Below are 19,919 nucleotides of genomic sequence, written 5' to 3'. Positions count from 1 at the left end.
CCAACCTTGCTACGCCCGTGTGTGTGTGTGTCAGGAGGAGTGGACTTGTTTTATGTTGCACCTGAGCACAGGGCTAGAACCAGTGGGTTAAAAGTAACCAGAAGTCGGGGGGCATAAGGCATTAGGCCCAGGGTCTGAAATTACCTATCTGCACCTCTGAATCAAGCACCTATATGATCAGGATGTAATTTCAACAGGACTTACTCCCAAATAAATGTGCATTAAGATTGCACCCTTAGCCACTCTTGAGATCTAATCCATGTCTGCTGTCATATTTTCCACACTCAAAATAACAAAAATTCTACTCTCTTAGACACTTGGCCTGCACTTCAAAGCAAGATGGCCCATCAGTTCCAACACAAATCAGATCTGCAAATAGTGGTGATATTATCCGTAGGCTTCTTAGTCTTCGCACCTCCCCCCATCCCGCCTTTGGAAATGCCTCTGCATGTTTTGAGTTTTTGGTCTTTGACTGAGAGGACCCAGATGTTGAATTGGAGACAGGAATCTCCCCCCCCACCTCATGCCTCAGGATGAAAAACAAAAGAGCAGTGTTTCAAACTGCCCCATTCAGAATCATTTCCTCTTCACTGTGTTTCTTGCGTACAGTAATTTGAGTGCTCTAATATACATCCAATAGCTCTGTAGGGGTTCAGTGCTGTTAAAAGTGCTGAGCATTCTAGCCTGATTCAGCAAAATACACAACCAGAGAGTTTAATGTTGTGCTGGATCAAATCCAGAGCTTAAGAATCTTTCAAGACAAAAAAAAGGGCATTTTGATGAAAAATGAGGTCAAAGCCAAGAATTTCAAATGGTCTTTTGGGAGAAGAAAACCTCCTCCAACTGCTTGAGGCTCTTAGAAATATTGTTTCCCAAACTGTATGATGTGGCCTGAGACCTACCAGAAGCTCTGGGAAGGGAAAAGGATGAGTTCAAAGGTCAGTCAGATCTCTTTACTCTCTCACTTTGCAGATTTCCCTTTATTTCTGAAATTTCCACGCCCTGCTTTTCTATCAAACGTTCCTCAAATATATGGCAACATATAAAAATAGCGCAAAAATATTGCCTTGTTTCAAGTCCTAGATTTATTGATTGATTTGATTTCTATACCACCCTTCCAAAAATGGCTCAGAGTGGTTTACACAGAGAAATAACAAATAAAAAAGATGGATCCCTGCAGAGGCGTATCTAGGGAAAATAGCGCCTAGGGCAAGAACTGAAATGGCACCCCCTGTCCAAGCATCTGACACCCATCTTTCAGATAACTTTACCATAATATCAGCTGAAAAATACAAGTCAGGCTCGTTAATCTTTTAATATTTCAAAAACTATTTTAGCAGTGGAATTAGCCAGACCAAAAAATGCTGGAAAACTACAAATTTCAGTATGCTGGGGCTCATGAAATACCCAAATACTATGTGGACGTGTACTTGGAAAACTAAACACAAGTGCCTGTCTAATTCTCTACTATGTATTGTAGCATCACCATTACATAATTTTTTAAAATAAATGGAGAATTTGACTTTTCCCAGATACTCTGTAAATAATTAAAGGATATGCAGAGTAAACTGTGTCACTGCTTGGAATATATTCTAGTATTTCAGAAAGACAGTTAAAATGAGAGAAAGAGAGCAAGAAACTCCCAGTGGGCCTTAATATTAAGCATTTCACACTGATTCAAAGACAAATTCACCATTAATAGCCATATTAGCAAGACATCACATTTAACTCACTTATCACAAGAAGCAAAGTAAGAGCAAATGAATACAATCCTAGCTCATAAGCATCAGCTCAGTATTCACAAGCCCTGATTCTCTGTACATAGTGCCAATCTGAATATGTGTACAGTGACTTATATTATATATTATTATTTTTTTACCTGTAGCCCCTTCGGGGGGCTTCCTAAAGGCTGGGGTTTTTTTAGCAAAGGTTCCTCCTCCCCCCACTGGCCTCTAGGGCCTCGCAGGGACCATTTGAGCATGTGCAGTGGCCATTTTTAATTTTTTTTCAAAAAAAAATGGCCACTGAAAACAAAATGGCCACCGCGCATGCTCAAATGGCCTCTGCAAAGCCTGGCAAGACCTAGGGCCTCACAGAGGCCATTTGAGTATGCACGGTGGCCATTTTGTTTTCGGCAGCCATTTTTTTAAAAAAAATTTACAAAATGGTGCCCCCTTCAAGTGGTGCCCAGGGCACATGCCCTGCCTGCCCTACCCCTAGACACGCCCCTGGATCCCTGTCCCCAAAGGGCTCACAATCTAAAAAGAAACATAAGATCGACACCAGCAACAGTCACTGGAGGTACTGTGCTGGGGGTGGATAGGGCCAGTTACTCTCCCTCTGCTCAGTAAAGAGAATCACCACCCCCAAGTTTGCCATCCCCAAGTTTCTGTGAAAACATAGACATTAATCATAATTGTTTCTGCATATATTTAAATAGAAGTGACACACACAGAGATTCAATACTGCCATTTAAATTAACAGAATGCACTACCTTTTACACCAGACATGCTCAGGGGAAGGTTGAGTCTGGGGTGGGGTTTTTTGTTTTTGAATAAACTCTGAATAAGATACTTCCCACTGACCAGAAACCAAATTGTGAAGGGAGTGGGGGGTGGCTGCTGGTGGTGGACTCTTCCCCGCGCAGTGGCCATGCCACGTCACAGAGGAGGCTCTGGGCTGCCGGGAGCAGCCTCCTCCATCCCTGTCTGCGGATCTCTTCGGAAGTCTTACAAGAGGAGACTTCAGACTCTCGCAAGACTTCCGATGACATCTGCAGATGGAGCTGCTGGAGGAGGGAGGAGGGAGGGAGGTGGAAGTGGAGGTGGCCTGGCCAGGGGGAAATGGGGAGGGAGCGGAAGGAAGAAGGTGGCTGCGGTGAACCCGGGATTTTGGCAGGCCTCCCTGGGACATCGGGAATCCATTTTTAAAAGTGGCTATAAAATGGGGCAGTTGGCAGGTATGTATCTTACTTTCCATGATGGAAGAAAGTTGGGATATAAATTTAATAAACAAAGAACAGTCAGACACAGCATCATAAAGGGGCATTCTGGAAACAAATTGGTGGCGGAAGCTTGGAAGAGCACCAATGATTTTCACCCTCCATACCCTGAAAATCATCCCCACTCCTGAAAATAACCCTCACTTTTGCATACTGTGAGGGGAGTCACAGTGTCCAGACCATTTCAGCCCCTGTTTAATTCATATAGAAGAACATACACATCTGCTACTCAGATGCTTTGAACTGCCTTGGAGGATCAGGTCATGTGAATCTACATGTTCAGATGGGGTTTTTACAATTCATTGCAATTTTGTCGTTTTAATCATAGTGCCCCATACACATCTATGTGCTTTGGACTTGAAGTGCTTGTGTAACAAGTTCCTGCCCTTTGAAGAATCTAATCACATGAAAAGGTTTCAAGTATTTTGGACAGTGGCTTCCTGTAGCACAAGTCTGCCATATATTTTTATCTACACAATACTATTGGATTCACATCTAAGTATAGCCAGGCCTCAAAGGGAAGGGAAGCGTAGTCACAATTTCCCGCTTTTGGGGAAGGAGGTGGGGATATGTGTGTTAAGTCTACTTCCTTATGGAGGCTTTTTAAATAACAAAATAGTCCAGTATAGAAAGTTGCTTGTCAGATAATCCAATTAACTCAATTGTAAAATTCATTCCGTTAAAAATATCCCAGGATCATAATAGATTAAACAACAATGCAACACATCTTGGCTTATGTAAAAGGATGTAAAACATATCAGTCAAGTGAATAAACTATATTTTTCAATGTGGATTTAAGCTGTACTGTTTACCTTCTGCCTTTTTCGAAGTATCCAGTTTTTCCACAGCAAAAGTCTGACTTGTCTGAGGAAACTCATTCTTCTTATGCATTGGCAGCATCCCAGACTTGGAGAATTGAAATCCTCTGCTGTTATCTTCTCACAGACAGCCGAGCCCTTGGGGGTGGGGGCAAGAAGAACTTATCAGCAGATGTTCCTGTATGGGGACAAAACGGAAGGTTTGGTTTTGTTTTGTTTGTCTAAGTGCAACTGTGAACCAAAGTTCAGCTGAACCAGTAGGTCTATTCTGTGATACAGGTTGGTTGTCCATCGACTATATGCTGATATGCTATTAAATGGTGCAGTCTGAAACTTCAGTCTCTCTGCATGGTTCCAGCATAGAGTTGCCATGCCCCACCCAGAATGCCAGGTTTTATCTGGATTTTAAGCATCTCACCCAGATTGTTTAGCACACCCAGATTCACCCAGATTTCAGTTTTCATTTAAAAAAGAAAAAAGAAAGAGCTAAGCTTAGCCCTTGTAGAAGTGGAGTTATGGAGCAAAATGTGCAGTCACTATTCTGCTCAAAAATTATTTTCAAGGCAATTTACCTAATATGCAAATTAGGACTCTGGATTTGAAAAGCCAGAATATGGCAATTCTATTCCAGCAGAAACATTAACACCCAGTTCTGTGCTGCATCACTTCTAATTTTATAAAATATAAGAATTGCCTTGCCCTGTTGATTTTCCCAATAATCTGGTATTCGGAGGTATACTGTTCCTTTACATGTAGGTTCTATTTTGCTATCATGGTTATTCACCATTGGAAGACAGCAATGCCAAATTTATCTAATTATGCTTAAAGGCCATTTAAGATAGAGGCCATCATCATATCTTGCAACAGTAAATTCTGTAAATCAGTTTCCACACACTGTAAAAAAGTACGTTGTCATTCCTGAACCTGCTGCCAACAAAAGGAAAAGACGAGGAGGAGATTCAAAAAGAGAAAGAAGAATATTGCATCCTGTAACTCTTCCTCATACTTCTTCAGACCTGCAATTTATGTGGTACAGACTTGGCCTAAGAGTTTTTTAAAAAAATGAAATATAGTAACAACTTCTCCCATAACAAGTGATTGAATTGAGACATGCATGCTTGATAATTTGCTATCTTTAACTGAAGTGATTATGTTGAATACAAGTATCTGCCTATAGATACTAATTTCCATCTTTCCCTATGAACTGGAGCAGACAGAGCCCTATTCTAAGACTGATGCTGAGCTGTTTCCACTACAATCAAATTTTGAATAGGTTTTCTGAAGAAATTCCTCTAATTACACCTTATAGAAATTTTCAACTTTCTTGGATGTTGCAGTGACAGGAGATGGTTTTTCCCAACAACTGCATGTGATTTCCAGTAGTGCTGGGTTCATAGGCAATGTCACTGCTTCTTGGGCATCCACATCTATCAGGCCAAAAGATAGGGTTAGTTGATGTTGTTGTAGGTTCTTTAGTCTGAAAACCTAAGGAACGTGCCATCTGGGAAACCTGGTCCAAAACAGGACCTAAGGTCTTCTGATGGAGAAGGGAGTTTAGGATCTTCCAGGTAATCAAGTGGTGGGGAGCCTGAGGGGAGAGCTGGTGTCTCCGAATGATCCATTTCTCCCCCCAGTCACTGTCAGAATCTGATAACTAGAGTATCTGATCCAGAAGCACCCGGTCTACAACTTCAAGAGATGTTGAATCCTGAGAAATACTATTTTGTTTTGATGAACCAGAAGAGCATGGCTTAGCAGCGGTGCGAATGCCTGTGTAAGCTCAGTTTCTAAAGTCATGGTTGCAGTCTGTGGTGCTCTGGGCGCATCTTGTCTTGAGCACTTGCCTTTAAAATGTTGATGAGGGGCAGAAGGAGCCCTCTCACAATGCGAGTAGTATCTTTGGTAAAATGATCTTGAGCGTCTGCATTGTGGAGACTGAGATCATGAATGGGATCTAGCGCGGTAACCCCTAGTGTCGCAATCTCCGTAATCCCTGCAATTTTAGTGCCTGGAATAGTGCTTATTCACTCTATAATAAGGATTATAACAATGATCATCAAAAAAAACCTAGCTGCATTTGTTTGGAGAGTATGAGGTGTGAGAGTAGTTTCTCTGCAATGCCTGATGTGGAATGCCTGATCAGGGAGAATTTCCATAGTAATTAAATTATTATAGCTCTTCAGAGGTAGGCGTGTACTCCCTCGGTACTGACAGACTAGAATAGTTAGATTCCCTCTCAAAGTCAGATGGATAAACATCTAGGACATCTGGGCAGTCCACAGGTTCATCAGGCTCTGATTGTTAGATAGGTTGCTGCTGCCCACTCAGTACCGTGGGAGGCTTTGAGATGGACTCTGTAGGCTTTCTGTGCTTGGTTTTTTAAAGCACTTTCCTAGGTTTCACTGCAGGAGCCGCAGGAGCCTTAGCTGCTGTGTTGGGTGCAGGGTAGGCATTGCTCTGCAATCCTTGATCATGACAGTGCAATGGAGCACCTTCATTTTCTTCTTTTGCAGGACCAGCTCATGCATTGGGAATTCTTCTTCTTCTTTGGTTTTGGTGTAGGCGCAATAGAAAGTGCTGTTGGGACAGAACTGTGATCAGATTGAGGCAGTCCCGTGGGAGCTGGAACTTCTTTAATTGACACCGAGGCAGCAGAAGGATCTGCAGATGAGGCTTGCAATTTTGCTGGAGAGTGGGGAACAGGTGCTATTTCAGCGGTCCAAGACTTGGAACCTACAGCATTTGAAGCGTTAGCTGGTATTTGGGGCAGAGTGCAGTCTGCCAACCCATTAGCCATAACATCCATGTTGCCTGTGATAGGAGTACTTCTGTCAATTCATATGCCCGCCCAGCCACCCCACAACAGAGCAGGGATGTGCAAACAGGTTTGGAACCGAACCAATCTGGAGAGGCCACATTATGCTTGTTCTTAAACAGTTGAACTAGCTGCCAATATGTTTCTGGGCAAAGTACAAAGTGCTGGTTATTACCTTTAAAGCGCTGAATGACTTAGGTTACAAGATCACCATCACTCATTGAGATCATCAGGAGAGGTCTGTCCTCGGGTGCCACCAGTTCTTCTGGTGGCAACCTGGAACTGGGCCTTCTCAGTTGTCACACACACCCCGCCCCCCTGGGTTGTGGAACATGTGGATATAAGAGGAGTATCTTCCTTGGAGGCTTTCAGGATCGTCTTAAAGGGTAATCTTTTTAGCCTGACCTTTAATGTTGTCTAGTTTTAGTTTTAATCTGGTTTAAATGTTTCTTTTTTATTTTAATTGTTTTTTGTGTTTTTTATTTTAATGTAAACTGCTCTGAGCCGCTTTAGGAACAGTGGTATATAAACTGAATGAACAAATAAATAGATGTCGTAAAATGACTCATTTGATACTGCAGAGAACTTGGAAGTTGAACATAAAATTTTTCCTGTTGACCTGTGAAATATATCTACTATGATTCCCTTTATGACACTGATGTTTAAACCATTTCTCTGGCACAGGAAAGGACCTGAAGGTATCAGACATTAACCCAAGAATCAGTTCAAAGATTGTTTTTTTCAGAGTGTGTGAACCTATATATAATTAACCTATATTTTTAATGTACATAAAAACAGCTTAAAGTATTCCATAGATATTTCATTACACTAGTTAATTCTTTTTTTAAATTTGATTTGCTTCATTTCAACATTTATGGCTTGTCTGCCTTGTGATGAAAGAGAAAAAGGTTTAATGGATCAATTATTTCAAGGACTGGACTTATCACTGAAATCATAAATATCAATTTATCTGAGGTAAAAGTGTTAGATCAGATACAAATGATGTTGCCTTTGATAGTTGTGTAGGAGGCTTTTTTGCGTGTGATGCTTTTCTCACCTCCATGACAAGCTGCACTTGTGTGAATGCCCTCTTCTACATAAGGAGTACAATAACCACTTTTTCTTTACCTGGTCAGCCTAAATAAGATGTTCATCAGCTGCTCATTTTTGGCTCTGAATTTCTTCAGGTGCAAGATCATCCACTCAGAGTCAGCCTCAGCACAAGGAATACTTGGGTGGCTGCCAAGGATCGGTCTACTGCTGATGCTTGTCCTGGTCTACTGGGGAGGATTGGTCTACTGGGGAGGTCTACTGGGGAGGATTGACAGCAAATGGTGGCTGCTGGCTGGCTGGTTGGGTCTTTACTGTGACTGTGGATGTAGGTTTCTTTCATTTTTGGCAGACCACCCACCACCACCTTAGGTGCAATTTCCTGCAAAAAACCAGCCCCCTGCACAATGTCCCACATAGTGTTGTGTCTGCCACTCTAGTAAGGAGTGGGGACCAGCGCAAGTAGGAAGGGGCCCACAAGAGGTCACTTCCTGAAGGCCTCCTCAAACCTGGAGCTGGCCCTACATCCACCTTTGTCTTTAGATCTGAATACCCCAGAACCTAATGCAATGTGGGAGCAATAGTATGGACTCCAGAGTGATACCATCTTGGATAGCAGGCTGTCCCAACTAAGTGTTCATATGTATCCAAGGTTATATTTATCCAGCTACTACAGGATGTATTCAGCCTTAATAAACCATAACGTTAGCTTAACCTATCGTTATTTAATCTTTGTCATCTGCGATTTCTTTTTTAAAGCAAGAGTAAATGGATGAGAAGGATTGCATAGCTCATGTCTATCCATCCAACTTTTCTCCACAGGCACCTTTTTCAATGATTTCAGGTGAATTTTAGACTGGGCCATTTCTCCTAATGCTCCCCTTCCTTAACCAGAGCTGTATGAACCCCACAAAGAACAGATTTTGGGTTTGAAACTTACCAGGCTAAACAACACTAGAATGTAATATAGTATCTCAAATGTAAAGCTCCTTTTAAAAAATGTGTCTTCTCCATTGATAGACTGTGGCCACATCTGACTTATGGATTAGAATGAACAAAGATCTTATCTAATTAAATTGTAGATCCTGTTTGGGGACGTGGTGATTGGCTTGTTGGTGTTCTCACCTATGTAGGCTATGTCTGTGACCTACTTCTGCTCTGGATGAAGCAAATTGGATTTCCAGGCTCAGTAGCACATGGATTAAAAATAATAATAATTGAGATGTAAACAAAAAACAAATGGACACCTGGGGTTTGAATTCAGGAGTTTCACTCATTCTGCTACAGTAGACATTTTTAAGGATGTTAAACATACAGTTTGAATCTGGTCAAGTGTTGCTTCTGAATAAGTCTCAAAATCTTTATAGTATATGTGCCAGTTCCCATGGGTGACAGTAGTTACTGTAGCATGACTAAAAACAGAAGTCAGAATAGCGGTAGGCTGAATTCTAAATGTTTCCCACTGAGTTTCATGGGACAGAGTAATATTAGAGTAAGGTGCAGACTGTGCTCTGGACACAGTCTGCACCTTAGAGGAGTTTCTGCAATATACAGGAAATACTACCCTTCCCCCATAACAATAAGGCCTGATGCAAGACTACCACCCCAACACCTGAGGCAGCTCGGTGAGCCATACCTTAATCTGCCACCTACTACCACCCCTGCAGAGAATGCCATGCACTGATCTTTCCCCCAGCTCCCTCAGGCCAGTGGCACTCCACAACGCTTCTTTCCTCCAGCTCTTCTCCTCCCACCCCCATGCCAGATCTTCCTGCAATTCCCTGGCTCAGCAGAGTGTGGCCCAATCCATCAAGCCCTTCCCCCATCTAGCAGCAGTGGTGGCAGCAGCCATGGCCACATGCCTATACACACATGGTCAAATGTGCTGGTACCCCTCCACAAAAAAAGAACCACCCACAATGGGCTCTGAAATAACTTATTTGGCATCCATCATTGTTTATTCCGCATTTAACAAAAATCATAAAGTTTGTGCAACTTTAAGGGTTAAGGGTCCCATCATTTTTGTCCATGGCATTTTCGTGTGTGTTATTATTTGAAATATTCTGTTGCATCAAAACTCTAAAGCAAGGTCTGATTTTTGTTAAATGCAGAATAAACAACGATGGGTGCCAATTATGTTTGTCAGTTTGAAGTTAGTTCAGAGACAATTGTGGGTTCTTCTTTTTTTGTGGAGGAATACCTACACATTTGTCCACGTGTGTATGTCTGCCTCTTGAAAAACCAAGGGAAGAGAGCCAAAGTCGAAGAGAACTAGTGTGGCTTTACTCTCACTTCCCCCTTCTGTTCCCTTCCCTTGAATGTGAGGTTTGAGCGAGCAGAAGCAGTCAGGGAGCAATCTACTACCTGCACCAGCTGACTCATCCAGACTCATCAGTGAGCTGGCTGTGATAACCATAACAATTTGCTAACGTATAGCAACTTAACATTTATGTAGTACTTTTAGAGAGTTACTATATATGGAAAAATGGTTCCAAGCTTTGTTTTCATCACTAAGCTACATTGTCACTACATCTCTTACCTGCTATGCCACACTAGCTCTTACAGCTCTAGACTGCTTTGTGCTAGGAATATTCCTACTTTAGAGCACCCCCATCCTATGTCAACAGGTGTAGTTGAGGTCTGATATTCCGGAGGCCTGTTTTTGATCACTCTTTAGCCAACTGTTACACAAATAAAGCTTGAGAGAGAGATGCACCAACAGTCATCCTTCAATTGCTCAGTGTACAGAAACAACCTCCACTTCTTTATGGAGCTAGTCAAGTCGCAATAACAACGGACAAGTGAAAAGCATCTTTTCTCTGGAAGAGGACAGTCAAAGTGTCACATGCTAGCACAAAGACAACACAACTGTTCTAAAGTTTGTGCAGCTTTATAGCATAGAGTGCTTCATGAGATTTTAGGTCAATAGCTCCATGGCCAATGACTTTACACAGTGGCATACCACCTGAAGTCACTGAAAAGGACAGTGACAGAGCAGGGCAAGAGTTACATAGGACTGTACCACTTTGATAGGCATGTGGGGGAGATTGCTTTTGTCAAAAATTATTAAAGTGTATAGTCTTGTCTAGCCTTCTGCCTGATATGCTGGCCTCACAGCTTCCAGCCTTCTATCAAATGTGCTAGCTTCTTAAATGCAAGCATTACAAGAAATATAATTGGATCCTTCACCAGATATGCATAGCAGTGACTGTCTTGGACAGTGGAATGTGAAAGCTAATACTTCTATTGAGATAATTTTCAGGTGATGTTACAATGTTCCAGAGGCGTAACGATAGGGGGGCAGGGGGGCACGTGCCCCGGGTGCCATCTTTGTGGGTCACGTGGGGGGCGCCGCCATGACCCCCGCCGATCCAAACAAAATTTTCTTAAATTTTTTTTTTTTAAAAAAAAATTTTCAGCAGTCAAGGGAGTGCGTCGGCGCCCCCTCCCCCACGAGCAGCCCCCTTTAAAAAAAAAATCAGCAGTCAAGGGAGTGCGTCGGCGCCCCCTCCCCCATGAGTGGCCCCTTCCGTGCCCACCCCCCCATGGCTTGGCGCCGTGGCGGCGGCACAGCGGGCGCGGCGGCGGGCGCCTAGTTTCCTGCTGCTTGCCTTGCTTTGACCACGGTCCCGGAACTTTGCCAATCGCCAGCCAGAAAGTCAGAAAGAGGCCCTCTAGTGGCTTGCCGTGTCTCTAGTCAGGCATGCACGTGCGACTCGGCCAGCGTGCCGAGTCGCACTGCGCATGCGTGCATCCCGTCCATCCTCCCAGCTCGGCTCGCCTTCTGCACATGAGTTGCTGGGGCTGCAGGCACGCGCAGGCAGGAGGACACACGGACACCCAAGAAAGGATTCGGAATCGGCGGCGGCTGGGTGGAGGAACCAGACCTCGAGACTCATAATTAAAGCCGGCGTGGTGTGGTCACAACAAGGTGTGTGTTCTTCTCTGTCGTGTCGTGTCTTCACTTGACTTGCCATGCCTCATCTTATTCTTATCAACAATCCAATCCCCGATTCCCCGCCTGCCCGTTCTGCCACTTCTCCTTCCTTCCTGCCTGCATCTCTCAGCCGTGTCTACATGACTACGAGTACAAGCAGCAGCCCAACCCCTTGGTGCCGCCCCCCCACTTCAATCTCGCTGCTTTCCCCCCTCCATTTGAAACCTTTTCTGGTGTAAATAGCGCACGGTTTTGGAAAAGGGGAGTCTTTCTTTAACAGCGGGAGAATAAGGAGTCTTTAGCACTATCACCCAAGTCCCTCCTCCTCGAATTACTCTGGATTCCTTGGTTTTCGTTTTTTTTAAATACATACAGTCACTCACAGGGTTGTTGTGAGGAAAAACCTAAGTGTAATGTAGGATGTATCATCATTCATTGCATCATAATTTTGATGTTTGAGATACAAGCCAACTTCACAGGGTTGTTGTGAGGAAAAACACGTGTGTCAGTCAGATGTATGTTGGGGGGGCGGCAGGGGGACGCGCAATTTCAGTGCTTGCCCCGGGCGCCGTTTTCCCTAGTTACGCCTCTGCAATGTTCACAGGTGAAGATGCTAAACACATACCACTGAGTATTTACATCAGTGGTGTGTGGGGAATGATGACTTTCATAATGGACAGGGAAGAGAAAGCTCCAACACTAGAAGACTCAAACTGTAGCAAATTATTTAGGGCTGGTTGTGGTGGTATTTTGTTTCACCAACCATCCTGACAATGGTTAGAATCACATAGATGCAAAATTATGTTGCCGATCAAAGTAAGCCTTTCAAAAGGATAGGAAGACAGTCCTTGAGGCCTGGACCTAGGCTTCTCTTGAATGTAGTTGCTACAGCTGAGGACAGGTTGGTGTAGTATCAGATTGGAGGAGCAGCAACACCTGCACAATATATGGCATTCATAGACTGACAGGCTTGTTTTCATGGCCTAGAGGTAGTGCTAATAATTTGAAATATTCTAGTTGGTGGTAGGCTGTCACACAGATATAGCTAACTAACCAAGTATGCCTGAGGACATATGAGCATTAAGCCCTGTGTGCATTCTTCTTTGGTAACTGTCAGACTTCTTAACTGCTTGCAGCTACAATTCACGTATTTGACTAAAGAAAGATCAGTTTCACTGTGATAGGTACCACGCCTATCGTATCTAAAGCAGGGCTAGGCACCCTCGAGCCTTAGCAATCTTCTGCCTTTTGTAACTGTAGGATGAAGGAATTTTGGCAGCTGAAACCTCAGACTGCTCTGACATGGTGACATAGCAAGCTACAACTACCAAATTTTCTCCTTTAAGACACATGAAGCTAACTGTTGAAAGGTCAGTAATTACAGATCTTGAGAACATAGGTTCAATCCTCAACTCAGCCCTGGATGCAGTAGGGGGCCTGGGGGAAAAATCACTAACTGTGCCTCAGTTCTGAGTTTGTAAATAGGGAATCTTATGGGTCTGGTGTATTGACTTTTTGTGAAGGTGACATAATTGTCAAGAACCTTGTTTACTTAAGTACTGTCCTTAAACAATAATATTAAACTGAGACAATTGAAAAATCCCAGTTTAAGCTAACATAGCACTTTCAGGATCTAGTCCAGAGTACTGTACAGTGAGTTTGATGGAGAATTTGTGTCTCAAACAAAATCACTTTTAAACCTCGCGTTTTAAAAAGAGTTTATGATATAGTTTGTGGATCTGCCATTCCAAGGATTAAAATACCAGAAGTCACAATGGATATGCAAGTGTCTCTGAGCCTTGTTCCTTAAGTAGGTCTCTGCATGCAGTACTGGAATTTTTGCTGCAGAACATTTGTCCATGGATTTCTACCCATTAAGAAAATAGAATCAAGATATGTAGGACGTATTTGAACAAGACACACAGTCAAATACAAGGTGTAAGTCACCATGGGATCTACACTCAAATTATATTCCAGGACCAGGAAACCTACTTGAGGTGATAACACTGTAGAGATATTACTGAGCATCTGATACATCCTCTTAAGTAAAGTTTCATGCAAATGTAACCCTAAAGAATATCAGTATCCATTCTTTGAGATTTGCTATTTTGACTGCTTTCAATTTGTCTTGCTCTCTCACCAAAATGAATCTTACAGATTTGTTTTCAAACCTTATCCTCTGCAAGTGTACTGGATCACCACCCAGGGAACCTTCACACTGCACCAGGGGTGGGGTGTGTGGGAAGATTTTCGGTAGTCCTCCCTTCCCCCTGCAGACACCACCATCTCTCAAAAATATGTCCTCGAGGGTTAGTTGACTCCTGAGACCATATTTTTGGGAGGCACAACTGGATCCAGGAGGGAGGTAGAAAGATTGCTGAAGTCACCCCTTTCCTCTATGTGCAACTGCAAGTGTGTCCCATGTGCAGCTTTTAGTCTGGATGTTAGTCACTATAATTTTGTTTGTATAAAATTAGCTCCAGTTTCTGTACAGATTAAGTTTGCAGTAGCTTAGGAGTTAGCATCCATGCATATTCACTTAATTTGCCAGATTACAGAGTCTATATTTGAAATACATAAATAAAAGTGAAGATCACATTGGTTAAGAACAAAACTAGAAACATCTTCAGCTTACCTCATTTATGCAGACACCTCCATCAAAGGCACTGCTGTGAGAACGGAAAGGTTTTTTGAAAAGAAGTCCAGCGTGACTGTAGAGGAATGCATCTCAGGAACAGTGAGCACTTACAAAATGCAGCTCAGTTGTAAGGAGATTGTTTTAATCCCCAACTTGATGTGGGGCAGGTCTGTCATCAGAGTTTAAGCTCCATTGCATTAAAAGCAAATATTGCATTATATATATATATTGGGGAAAGTTTGTACTTCTCACAAATTTATTTGCAGATCTAAACTAATGTGCTTGAAACAAAACTATTCAGGGCTGTGGCTTCTGGAGCTCTATAAACCCCTTTAAAAAGGGGGGGGGACCCAAAACAAACAGTTGTCATGACTAATTAGGTCAGGAAGTTATGGAAGCCAACATTCCGCCAAAGCCTCGCAAGCACTTAGTGAGTTCAGTGTAAGTACATAGAATGCAATTACCATGCAAATCTGATAGCAATGGCTTATTGTGCCAGCAGGTCTGCACACAGGATATTAACACAAATTGGCACCCATGTCCTCCAAGGGTTAGCAAACTTGTGGCAACATTAAAATGGCAGGTCAATTATGATTATATCTCCACTTTGTTGAGGGTTCCTTAGGTTAACTGGAATTGTTGCAGCTGAGGCTCAAAGAATTTGGGACCTTATTACAATATAGACCCTAAAGCTGTGAAATCATTTCTAAGCCTTCCTAATTTTAGAAGATGGGGTAGAAAATACTTAAGAAAGGAACAGAGGGATAACATAGAAAGAAAACGCTATATATGCAGGAATGAGACAGAATATGCAAGGACAAATAGGTGATAAACATGTTTTAGAAGCTCTATAAGTGACCTCTCCCCCAAGGACTGCAAGGCACTTCTCCAGAGGAAAAGGACCTTTTTCATCTTCTCTCATTAATCCCATTTGCAGACTCTCAGTTGTGCTTCAGTAGTTGGAACATTACAGTTGGTATAAAGAGAATGGGCTTATAACCTGGCCTCATTCCTTTACTGTAGTTTCTTGCCCTGTGTACAGAGCCAGCAGTTCAGACCAAAAACACTGACTGAGTGCCATTTGAAGTTGTTCTTTTGCTACAATTTCCTCTTCATGGCACATGCTGAAGTATACAGGAATGTGCAACTCAGAACATATGCTTCATGTGTACTTTCTACAATAAAGCATTCTCCTTTTAGTTCAAATCAGATTTATGTCTGCTTCTGATTCAAACAGAAGCGATGTCTTTGCACATACCAAAGGACTGAGTGTTGCCTCTTTCCCTTCTTTTTTGCTACTTTATCAAAATGTAAGTGATGTTTCATACATGGTTTATACTGCAGAACACCAAATATTCTGGTATTTTAGTAAAATAAATTTCTAGTCAAGTCATATACTATGTGGAAATACAGCCTGTTCCATGATACACAATCCATTTCTGGTGGTAATTTTAATGCTGGCACAACAGACTTCATCTTTGCACAGTAAACTCTGTTTTTAACCCTACATTGAGACTGATCCCTGTGTAGGGAATTCTATGAAACTGATCTCAGAAAAGACTATTTACCTGTAACCTTTTTTTAAAAAAAAGTATGTCCATACAGACAGCATGTGTGTGAGAGACTGTACAGAGATTTCACTTGGAAGTCTTATTAGTGCAAATATCACTTCAGCCCATGTTAAGGTGTATAATGCTCACTAAATGTTACACTAATATTTGTTTGTGTAAATTCTGCAAGCCAACCATACTGCAAATTTTGATGATTTAATCTTAGTACAGAAAAGTTCAAATCTCTTTATTTCGGTCAGCGACCAGCATGAGATTAAAACAAATGCAGAAGAGAAGATAATCAAACTTCTACTACAAACAATAAAACCAGATAAATTTTAAGAAGTCCACCTGAATGTAGATCAAGGTACTGAAAGTACTACTAAAAATACATAACGAAGAATAAAAGGAGACAGCAGTATTTAATACTTATGAGATGATTACATACAGATCAAAATTTAAAAACAGTTGCCTTCCCAACTCCTGGATCTGAGAGACGTTAAACAATTCAGGAGCTTGGGAAAATTTTGTTGTTAGATTGACTGATGATATACAAGTGATCCCAATACCTGCGTGCCCACCTGCAATTAGCCACACTGTAGCTGCAAAAGTTGCTCTGGCCTTAAATCCATCACTTACTTTCCCGTTATTAAGTTCTTACGCAAACGGAGGACTGCGCTATAAAATTTAGCTACCTGTCTGGCGGTGCTGGAATTACTTCCTTCCAACAGCCTGCCAATCATATGAGGAGAATCAAGACCTGGGCATTTAGCCATCAAAGGGTAAATGAGATCCCTCAAGGTTGACTCAGCCTTCCATCCTTCCGAGGTCGGTAAAATGAGTACCCAGAATGTTGGGGGCAATATGCTAAATCATTGTAAACCGTTTAGAGAGCTCCGGCTATAGAGCGGTATATAAATGTAAGTGCTATGTAAGTGCTATCCCGACACAGGTCTCTATAGAACAAACATTCCAATAGCACATGGGTGACCATTTCCACTTGACCCTCCCCAGATGGGCAGAGCCTCTCCTCATAGGGAGTCCCTCTATATCTGCCCTCGAAGAGGGCTGATGGCAGGGCATTGCATCTTGCCAGGGTAAAAACTCTTCTAAGTGGGGGCACCTTCAAGATAGTGAGATAGGATGCTGGGGCCAAACTATACCTGACCGATTCCTGGTTCTGAAAGTCAGGTGCCCTCGTTATATCCGTTTGTCTCTCAGTATCCTCTATTCTCTGTTTAATGAGCTTCCTAGCTGTCTCCAAACTTTGTGTAAGCAAGGCAGACTGATCGAGGCCCAAGGCAGTCATCTTTTAGATCAGAGCACACTTCCAGGTCGACTGATAGGAATCCTCTAATACTAAGCAGCTCAGCCCTGTATCCAAGGAAAAAACCCTCAGCCAATAAAACAGCACCATTTGCCAGCATCTGGCCTTAACTCTAATGAGACCCGCCTCTAATCTGAGCCTTGCATTAGAGGTGCACTTGGGTGTCTGAAATATTGCTCTCAAGAATTTAGACTGCACCACTTCTAGAGGGAACAGATCTGGGTAAGGATCCAGTTGGGCACCATACAGTAACTGTGCCAATGATTTCGCTTGAAAAAGTTTTAAGGCCACAGGGATAAAATACCCTCCCCTGGTTCTATATAACTGCAAAATAGCTTGGGCCCGTCTTGATCCCGATGAATGAACAGCTACCCCCAAGTATACAAATTTTTGGACCTGCTCTATCCTTTGTCCATCGATCTTCCATACCTGTCTCTTAGGTCTCCTAGCAAAGAAGAGCACCTTCATTTTCTGATAATTAATACTCAGCCATTCTCTCTTACAATAAACAGCCAATGCCCCCAAGGCCCTCCTTAGACCAACCGGGGTTCTAGCCAGAATGGCTGCATCATCCGCATACAGCAATACCGGGATACTTCTTCCAGCTAGCTTGGGAGAATGGAAATCACTGCTATCAAGATGGGTCACCATATCATTGACAAAATTATTATTATTATCACATTTATATCCCACTTTTCCTCCAAGGAGCCCAGAGCGGTGTACTACAACAGCAAGGGCGCCAGCACACATCCTTGTTGGACCCCTTTTCCAATTGGAATAGCTCTGATTAATCCTCCTTGTGGATTGCACCTAACCCTCATGGTTGGCGATATGTGTAAGGCCCTAATTAGAGCTAAGAGTCGCTGATCAATGGAGGAGGCTCTCAATTTATCCCAGAGCCTATTGAGTCAAAGGCAAACCTAAGAACTACAAAGGCAACATGCAAGGATTGTGCATATTTCTGTGCTAGATGATGCAGAACAAAACAATGGTCAAGAGTAGACCTCCCTTCTCTGAACCCCGTTTGCTCTTCTGCAAGAATGTTGTCCTGTTCCATCCAGTCCCTCAACTTCCAATAAACGTGTTTAGTGTAAAGTTTGCTAACTGTATTCAGAAGGCTGATCGGCCTATAATGGCCTGGCTCACTTCTGCACCCCTTCTTATAGATAGGTACAATGATGGACAAGCCCTAGTCTTTCGGGATGCACCCTGATCTATCAATGGCAGTAAACAACGAAGCAAGCACCAGCGCCCACCAGTCCACATTGGACAAAACCAACTCTGGTGGGACCAGGTCAGTGCTGGGGGCCTTGCCCGGCTTCAGTTGGCATATTAGGTCAGAGACTTCTGCTGTGGTAATGGGTGACCAGTCAAGTAATGGCTCCTCATTGAATGTAAAGGGGCCTGGTGAAGTCCCTTCCTCCCAGTACAACTTTCGAAAGTGCCTCTCCCAAAGCTCCGGATGGATGTGGGCATCTGGCATCAGATGTCTTCCAAGCGGAATCCCTGCCAGAGTTCTCCAGAAAAGGGACTGTTGTCTTGATCGGATTGAATACAATAACGAATCCCAAGAAGATTTCATATAGACTCGCTTTTTCCATCTAATCAGCGGTTTATATTGCTTTTTCTGTAACATTAGTTCTTGGACTGATGTTGAAGCGGGATCTACCTTATAAGCTTGGAATCTGTCCAAAAGAAGACATCTACCCTCCACACATTCTTGGTCAAACCATGGTGTGGAAAGGTCTCCACTGTCTATTAGAGGATTCACGCAGCTTAGATGTAAGATGTTTTCATAATTCCAAAGTAATGGAGTTTTAGACTTGCAAGAGTTGAAATGCATCTCTTAGCTCAACTTCTGTAGGTGATGCGACTGGAGAAGAGTGGAAATTTTATCAGCCAAACTCTGAGACCATCTGACATGACAGCAGTTATCCTCTGTCTTCATAGAAGGCACTGACTCATACTGTTTAGGGCCCAGTGGGTTTCACAGTAGCAGAGTAACTAGGTAGTGGTTACTTTCCACTTGTGGGGCCACTTCCAGTCTCGGGGAGCACTGGGCCATGCGCCTCGTAATAATAAAGCAGTCAGTGGCACTCGGTCTCCTCCCCACCCAAAATGTTAACTCTGCCGGATGGTCATTATCCATTGAGCCATTTAAAACAAATAAATCTAAGCCATAGGTCATTTGGGCCAAACAATACCCACCCAAGTTTGAGATGTTTTCCTTAGAGAGGCGTATGTACGGAAGCACATACTCTTCCCAAATAGGGGCACTTCTCTTATATAGGGCATACAGTATTTCATCACTGGGGCCCATTCTTGCATTAAAGTTGCCTCCCAGAATTATACTTGCATTGGGAAATTCCTCTGTGAGGGCAACAATGTACCCTTCCAGCTTCCCTCAAATTTCCTTAATTTCCTGGGCCCTGCGTTTCGGGGGAGATAAGACGTTGACTATCAGCACTAGAGTCTGATTATGAGCAACTTCCACAGTCAGTGCTATGTTACCCAAAGAAGAGATCCATTTTGATGATGCCCATAACTTAGTTGAGATAAAAGTCCCGAGGCCCCAACTGGGTCTGCCCTTTTTCTTACTCTTAACGGCCCGTAAAATACACAAAATCCGTTAAGCACCAGTTCAGAGAGCGCCCAGGTTTCTCGCATCAGTATGATGTCCAAAAAGGCTCAAACATGAGGGGTCCTTGGATCTAGCTTCCCATCTCCCTGCATTCCATAACATTAAAGCAAGCCCATGCTGATCTGCCTCCCTTCAATGGCTG

At 42.9% G+C, this 19,919-nt stretch overlaps 1 protein-coding gene across 2 annotated transcripts in view; it reads right to left on the bottom strand.

The window, feature by feature from the left end:
- Nucleotides 1-14,307, bottom strand: part of ABCA4 (ATP binding cassette subfamily A member 4) — a 185,013-nt gene extending 170,706 nt beyond the window's left edge. For both annotated transcript variants that reach the window (XM_053248322.1, XM_053248323.1), the window contains exons 1-2: nt 14,257-14,307; nt 3,814-3,997 (exon numbers count right to left, since the gene is read on the bottom strand). In XM_053248322.1, the coding sequence (XP_053104297.1) occupies nt 3,814-3,879 (66 nt within the window). In that variant the 5' untranslated portion in view covers nt 3,880-3,997; nt 14,257-14,307. The remainder of the gene's footprint in view (nt 1-3,813; nt 3,998-14,256) is intronic.
- Between the last annotated feature and the right edge of the window lie 5,612 nt (nt 14,308-19,919).

Source organism: Hemicordylus capensis, chromosome 4 (genome assembly GCF_027244095.1).
Source record: "Hemicordylus capensis ecotype Gifberg chromosome 4, rHemCap1.1.pri, whole genome shotgun sequence".
NCBI lineage: Eukaryota > Metazoa > Chordata > Lepidosauria > Squamata > Cordylidae > Hemicordylus > Hemicordylus capensis.
This window is presented reverse-complemented; position numbering and strand designations above follow the sequence as displayed.